Consider the following 7117-nt stretch of genomic DNA (forward strand, 5'->3'; position numbering starts at 1 on the left):
AAATTTCCTATTCTATTCAAAACACCTAAAGTAGTAAAATAAAATTACATTTACTCAAATGACCGAAAAAATTATTCTATTAAAAACCTACATTCAAATTACCTACATTCTACAAGAACAGAGAGAGAAGGGATGGAGGGAGGAGGGGGAGGTAGGAGGAGCTACCTCACTGGTGGTGGTGCGCGGGCGACGGCAGCGGGTGGTGGCACACGGGCGACTGCGGCGGGTGGTGACGCGCGGGCGACGACGCCGGGTGACAGTGATGGGCGGCGATGGCTGGCGACGGCGACCAGAGAGCATTGCACCAGAGATATGGAGTGAGAGTAAGTATGGTGAGGGAGGAAACCGACGGGCCGGGTTAGTATAAGGTGGCTTAGCAGTAGCGCGGGTCGTGCGCACCGCGCTACAGTTAATGGACGTAGCGGCAGCACTCGTCTGGCACCTGCCGCTACTGCTAATTTGGGCCCACCACCTGCCCACGTGCAGATTTAGTAGCAGCGCGGGCCGTCGACCCGACACTATAGCTAGCATATTAGTTGTGGCGTGGTTTAGCAAACCGCGCTGCTAATAAGGCTAGACCCGGGGGTGGCCTCATGGCCCACTTAGCAGCAGCGCTTGGGCCGTGGGCTCGCGCTACGTGGGCCCACGCTACTGCTAAGTCTTACCTGTAGCGTGCGCTCTGCACCCTCGCTGCTGCTAGTTAGCAGTAGAGCCTACTGATAGGCCCCGCTACTGATAAGCCTCCGCGTATAAGGTTTTCCCTAGTAGTGGTATTGAAATCTTTAAAAAGACTTATATTTAGAAATGAACGAAGTATGTTGCTTTGCGGTGGTGTTTGTCTTTGGTGTTAATGCTACACTCGTTGCTCGCATCAAGTGATAGTTTTCTTAACCAAATTTATGCCTTCTATATAAAGCTAAGGTACACCTAGGTGTGCTCTAAAAAAAAGTTGATGGGTGCCTGCCTCTAAGGTAGAATTGTACGCTTAAAACAAATGCCAATCAGTTACATTTCCTGTAAGTATAATTGTAAGCATACAATTGAACATGAATTAACTCTTAGTTCGGATATCCTATGGCTGAAAAAGTTATATAAACTAGCACAAATAATGAACTCTTTCAATCCATGTGTTGCTTTTGCTTTTGGAGGGCCCAATTCATGTGTGATACTCATGCGAGGGGAGGCTTCAGTTCTTGCGCGCATTTGCATCCTTCTCCGGCGTCAGAAGTCGCGCACCGGCCTCGGCATCCTCCTTCCTCTCGGCCTCCTTTGCCTTGAGCGCCTGCAACTTGGCGTGGTTGTAGTAGGCGACGCCAAGGAAGGCAATGGCGTAGCCGGCGAGGTTCACCGGTGTCACGGTGTCCTGGATGACCGACCATGAGAAGGCGATGAGCAGCCAGTCCTTGACCACCCCTGCCACGTTCATGGTCAGCGCCGACGTCTTCCCCACCAGCAGGAACACCGCCAGGTTCAGCGCGAAGGCGCACAGCGAATTGGTCCCGAAAACGACCACGTCTGGCCGGACGATCCCGGCCGCGGACGCCGCCTGCAGCCTCGGCAGCTCGACGAACGTCCACGGCACGGTGAGGAAGAGCAGGCAGCAGGGGGCGATGTAGTAGAGCGAGGTGATGGGGTTGAGCTTGATGCCCCTGGAGGTGAGCAGTATCTGGATGAGCACGAGGCGCGTGGCCTCGGCGGCGACGGCGGCGAGCTGGAGAGTGACGCCGAAGACGTCGAAGCGCGCCTCCCCGAAGGCCGCGACGGCGACCCCCGCGGAGATGCCGAGCATGTTGAGCATGGAGGCCCTGCGGAAGGTCTCGGTGCGGAAGGCGATGGCGAGGGAGTAGACGGCGACGGGCATGAGCGCCTTGAGCATCTGGATGAAGGAGACGGAGAGGTAGATGTAGGCGGAGTTGGAGAACCAGAGGGAGAGCGCGTAGAGCGCGCCGATGGGGACGACGGTGGCGACGTAGAGCGAGGGCGTCATGGGCGGGTCGACGGGGAGGTCGACGAAGCGGAAGACGCGGACGAGCGCGGCGGCGAGGGAGGCGCAGAAGGCCATGTGGATCATGGTGAGCGAGATGGGGAAGGGCCAGTCGTACATCTTTGGGTCGAGGATGTACTTGTTGTAGACGATCACCGTGAAGCTCAGGCTGATCCACACCGCCACGTACGCGTACGACAGCAGCACGGACCTCAGCACCGAGGTCGGCTGCGCCACGACCGCCGTCGAGGACTCGACGTCCATGGCGGCCGCGGGGGGCTTGGTGCTGCCATCGCCGCCGGCGACGCCCATTGGGGCGAGGGGGGTGGAAGCGCGCGGTGGTTGCTGGTGGTGGTGAAGCTCCCCGGCCGCGCGGTGAGCTTCGGTATGATGTTGACTAGGAGACGCGCGGTTCGACGTTTATTTAACAACATTGGCACAGGTTTCAGTAGCTTGCCGAATCATGGAACCTTTACGTGCGGTGCGTCTCACTTGTACTATTATCAATCTGTAGTAGAATCCAAGGAAGGGGTGGTGGTAGCAATTGCAATTGAAAATATCACCAAGGTCAGCTCTCTGAACGTAGGATCCAAGGAAGTACAAATGTGGAGTCAAATGCACACTTGCACTACTAGTGCGTGCATACACTCGCAAATCTCGATAAGAAAATCGCTTTACACGCTTGATGCCCGGTGGCCCGGACGATCGCGTTGACTCCATCAAAGCCACTCGATAAAACGTTCTCCGTCAACATCGCTGGATGGGCTCGAGCGTAGGCCTCTTTCCCTGGCCGAGTTTCGACTAGTTTGGTTGTGCACACCGTTTTTAGGCACTTTACATATTTGTCTCACTATATGACCTGGTTAAGCATACGCGAAGAACCATCGTCTGTATATTGATTGGTTGCCTGCATATCCTTTCTCTGTATAGTAGCAACGCTCCTATGTAATGTGTTTGGTTGCTCGTATTGTCTATGATCACATGAGTATACGTTGTTTGGTTGCATACGAGTATAGAGTTGTGATCACTTTGTACCCTACCTGATGAGCTTACCACTACTACTATATCTTACACACAATCACGTCGAGCACACCAACGTCACAACACTGCAAGGGCGATGAACTGGACGAAGATGATGAAGTTCTTCAGCCCGAACTGACGATCCACCTTGTCAACTTCAACACTGCTACATGCTTGCTTTTGCACAAACTTGGAGTAAGCTTCTTCCACGGCATGCCTACTCTTAAACCCTCTGTGACCGTTGTGCTTGTACCCTAAAACTTGTTCATTACAAGCTTCCCATGAGCTATAAACTCCTGGAAGCCTTCGGATGAACACCACATGCACTACAAAAAAAGACACATCTGTGACATTTTGGCCCGAACGAAAAAAAATTATGTCATACTTATGACACTTCTATGACGATAATTGTGACAAAAATACATATCATCATAGATGTGGTGGACTCCTACTTCTATGACAAAAATCATGATAGAAAATGAGTTTTTCGTCCTGGGCAGGTCGGAGACGCGCCTGCATGACATTCTTTGGGCCGTCCATGACGGAAAAAATTATGGTAGAAACGAGGGCGAGGAAAAATATCGAGGAGTTGCCGGTTACGGTGGATGATTGTGACGCCCCGATTTGACCGTACACTAATCATGCACGCAAATGTGTACGATCAAGATCAGGGACTCACGAGAAGATATCACAACACAACTCTAAAACACAAATAAGTCATACAAGCATCATAATACAAGCCAGGGGCCTCGAGGGCTCGAATACAAGTGCTCGATCATAGACGAGTCAGCAGAAGCAACAACATCTGAGTACAGACATAAGTTAAACAAGTTTGCCTTAAGAAGGCTAGCACAAACTGGGATACAGATCGAACGAGGCGCAGGCCTCCTGCCCGGGATCCTCCTAACTACTCCTGGTCGTCGTCAGCGGGCTGCACGTAGTGGTAGGCTCCTCCAGTGCCGTAGGAGTCGTCGTCGACGGTGGCGTCTGGCTCCTGGACTCCAACATCTGGTTGCGACAACCAGGTAGAAAGGAAAGGGGGAAAAGAGGGAGAGAAGCAACCGTGAGTACTCATCCAAAGTACTCGCAAGCAAGGAGCTACACTACATATGCATGGGTATATGTGTAAAGGGCATATCAGTGGACTGAACTGCAGAATGCCAGAATAAGAGGGGGATAGCTAATCCTGTCGAAGACTACGCTTCTGCCCATCTCCATCTTGCAGCATGTAGAAGAGAGTAGATTGAAGTCCTCCAAGTAGCATCGCATAGCATAACCCTACCCGGCGATCCCCTCCTCGTCGCCCTGTTAGAGAGCGATCACCGGGTTGTATCTGGCACTTGGAAGGGTGTATTTTATTAAGTATCCGGTTCTAGTTGTCATAAGGTCAAGGTACAACTCCGGGTCGTCCTTTTACCGAGGGACACGGCTATTCGAATAGATAAACTTCCCTGCAGGGGTGCACCACATAACCCAACACGCTCGATCCCATTTGGCCGGACACACTTTCTTGGGTCATGCCCGGCCTCGGAAGATCAACACGTCGCAGCCCCACCTAGGCTCAACAGAGAGGTCAGCACGCCGGTCTAAACCCTATGCGCGCATGGGTCTGGGCCCATCGCCCATTGCACACCTGCACGTTGCGTACGCGGCCGGAAGCAGACCTAGCCCCCTTAATACAAGCGCGAGCTTACGGTCCAATGCGGCGCGCGCCACTCAGTCGCTGACGTCAAAAAGAGCTTCGGCTGATACCACGACGTCGAGTGCCCATAACTGTTCCCGAGTAGCTGGTTAGTGTGTATAGACCAAATGGCCAGACTCAGATCAAATACCAAGAGCTCGTTAAGCGTGTTATTTTGAAGTAACCGCGGACGCCGTCCAGGGCCAGGCCCACCTCTCGCCTAGGTGGTCTCAACCTGCCCTGTCGCTCCGCCACAAAGTTCTACTTGCGGGTACTCCTACGAGCCGACCCGACTTTAGTCACCACAGGTGTCATGTATATAGTATATAAGTATATACCCGTGATCACCGCCCAAGTGATCACGGCCCGATAGTATAGCACAGCAGACGGACAAGAATGTAGGGCCACTGATGGAAAACTAGCATCCTATACTAAGCATGTAGGATTGCAGGTAAAGATAACAACAGTAGAAGAAAGGGCAGGCTATGCATCAGCATAGGATTAACGGAAAGCAGTAACATGCTACACTACTCTAATGCAAGCAGTATAGAGAAGAATAGGCGATATCTGGTGATCTAGGGGGGCTTGCCTGGTTGCTCTAGCAAGTAGGAGGGGTCGTTAACTCCGTAGTCGAACTGGGCAGCAGCAGCGTCGGTCTCGTAGTCTACCGGAGAGAAGAGGGGGGAAGAAACAGTAAATACAATGCAAACATAAGCATGACGATGCGTGACATGACAATGAGCGGTGCTAGGTGTGCCCTAACGCGGCAGTAGGTGGTACCGGCGAAGGTGGGGAACATCCGGGAAAGTATTCCCGATGTTTCGCGTTTTCGGACAGACAGACCGGAGGGGGAAAGTTCCATGTTCGCTATGCTAGGAACATGTGGCTAACAAACGGGCTACGTATTCGGATTCGTCTCGTCGTTCTGAGCAACTTTCATGTACAAAGTTTTTCCATCCGAGCTACGGTTTATTTTATATTAAATATTAAAAATTTAAATCATTTTTAGAATTTAATAAATTATTTTAATTCGAAATTTAATTAATGCATCAACATGACGTCAGCAGTCAACGTTGACCGTTGACCTGGTCAACCTGACAGGTGGGTTCCACCTGTCAGGGGCTGTTAGCTAATTAACAGTAGTTAATTAGGTTAATTAGTTATTAAGTTAATTAATCTTAATTAGTTAATATTAACAGGATTAATTAAGTTAATTAATTATCTTTATTTATTTATTTATTTTTATTAATTTACTTTTTTAAATCATTTTTTATTACGTTCTGGGCGCGGGGGCCCACCTGTCTGTGGCCCAGAGGGGCCATAGCGGGTTTGGTCCAGCGGGTGCGGGCGCACCCGAGCGAGCGCTCGCCCACAGGGCGGGACGAGGACGCCAGGGCACCGATGGCGGGGCTCGCCGGCGCGGCCAGGTGCCACGGCGGGTGGAGGCGAGGGGTGGCGCCGGTGCGGCCATTGGCGCGCGGGCGGGCGCGGTGGCGCGGCCACGGGAGGAGGAGATGGCGGGGACGAGGCGCGCCGAGGCACGGGGCCATGGGCGCCGGCCGGAGCGGGACGCGGGGTGGCGCCGGTGTGGTCAGAGTGGCGCGGTGGGGCGGGCGCGGTGGCGCGGCCACGGGACAGAGGGAGAGACGGGGGAGGGCGAGGCCATGGCCGAGGTGGCCGGAGCAGGAGAAACGTCGGGAGCCGGAGGGCGGGGCGGTGGTCGCGGGGCGCGGTGAGCGCGGTCGCGGGCGCGACCAGGGGCGAGCCCAGGCGCGGCCAATGGGCGCGAGGGCCACGGTGAGCGCGGGGGCGAGGGAGAGGGTAGGAGAGGGGGAGGGCTCGCGCGAAGACGAGCGCGGCGGCGGGGCTCACATTGCCGGTAGGGGAGTGGCAGCGGGGCGCGAGGGGGAGGTCGGGGACGGCGCGCGTAGAGGGAAGCAGGCCGGCGAGGTCCAGGCGACTCCGGGCGGCGGACGAGGATGAGGCGTCGGCGGTGGTCGCGGGGCGCGGGGCGACGGGGTCGTCGGGGCGGTGTCGGGGGCGAGCGGGGCGACGGGGTCGTCGGGGTGGCGTCGGTCTCCTCCTCTCGATCCCGATCCAATCGGGGGAGAGGGGGGTGGAGATATTTTCGTGGGGGGGGGGAGAAGTGGGGGTGTCGGTGGAGTTCTGGGGGGAGTGGGGGAGGTTATGGCGGCGGGGTGGGCCGGCCTAGGTGGTGGCCTGGTGGGCCGAGGCAATTCGGCCAAGTTGGGCCACGGCCCAGTTGGGGGGCTCCTTTTCCCTCTTTTTTTTGTTAGCTTTCTTTTCTTTTTATTTATTTCCTTTTCTGTTTTATTTCAATTTAAATTATTTAGGCATTTTATCAAAATGTGTTTACTACACCATATTTACTTATGCAAAATATGGCACCTCCCGAACATTTTTGTTGTAAA

The 7117-nt window shown here is 54.1% G+C and overlaps 1 protein-coding gene across 1 annotated transcript; it reads right to left on the bottom strand.

The window, feature by feature from the left end:
- Positions 1-967: 967 nt before the first annotated feature.
- LOC109781942 (probable sugar phosphate/phosphate translocator At4g32390) lies at positions 968-2394 on the bottom strand. The gene has a single exon (XM_020340529.4). It carries the CDS (start codon positions 2294-2296, stop codon positions 1187-1189), a length of 1110 nt encoding a protein of 369 aa, XP_020196118.1. The 5' UTR covers positions 2297-2394; the 3' UTR covers positions 968-1186.
- Between the last annotated feature and the right edge of the window lie 4723 nt (positions 2395-7117).

The sequence above is a fragment of the Aegilops tauschii genome, chromosome 5, assembly GCF_002575655.3.
Source record: "Aegilops tauschii subsp. strangulata cultivar AL8/78 chromosome 5, Aet v6.0, whole genome shotgun sequence".
NCBI classification, from domain to species: Eukaryota; Viridiplantae; Streptophyta; class Magnoliopsida; order Poales; family Poaceae; genus Aegilops; species Aegilops tauschii.

What these genes read in the sequence shown, in the direction of transcription:
- LOC109781942 (XM_020340529.4), bottom strand. Translation starts at nt 2,296, where the DNA reads ATGGGCGTCGCCGGCGGCGATGGCAGCACCAAGCCCCCCGCGGCCGCC.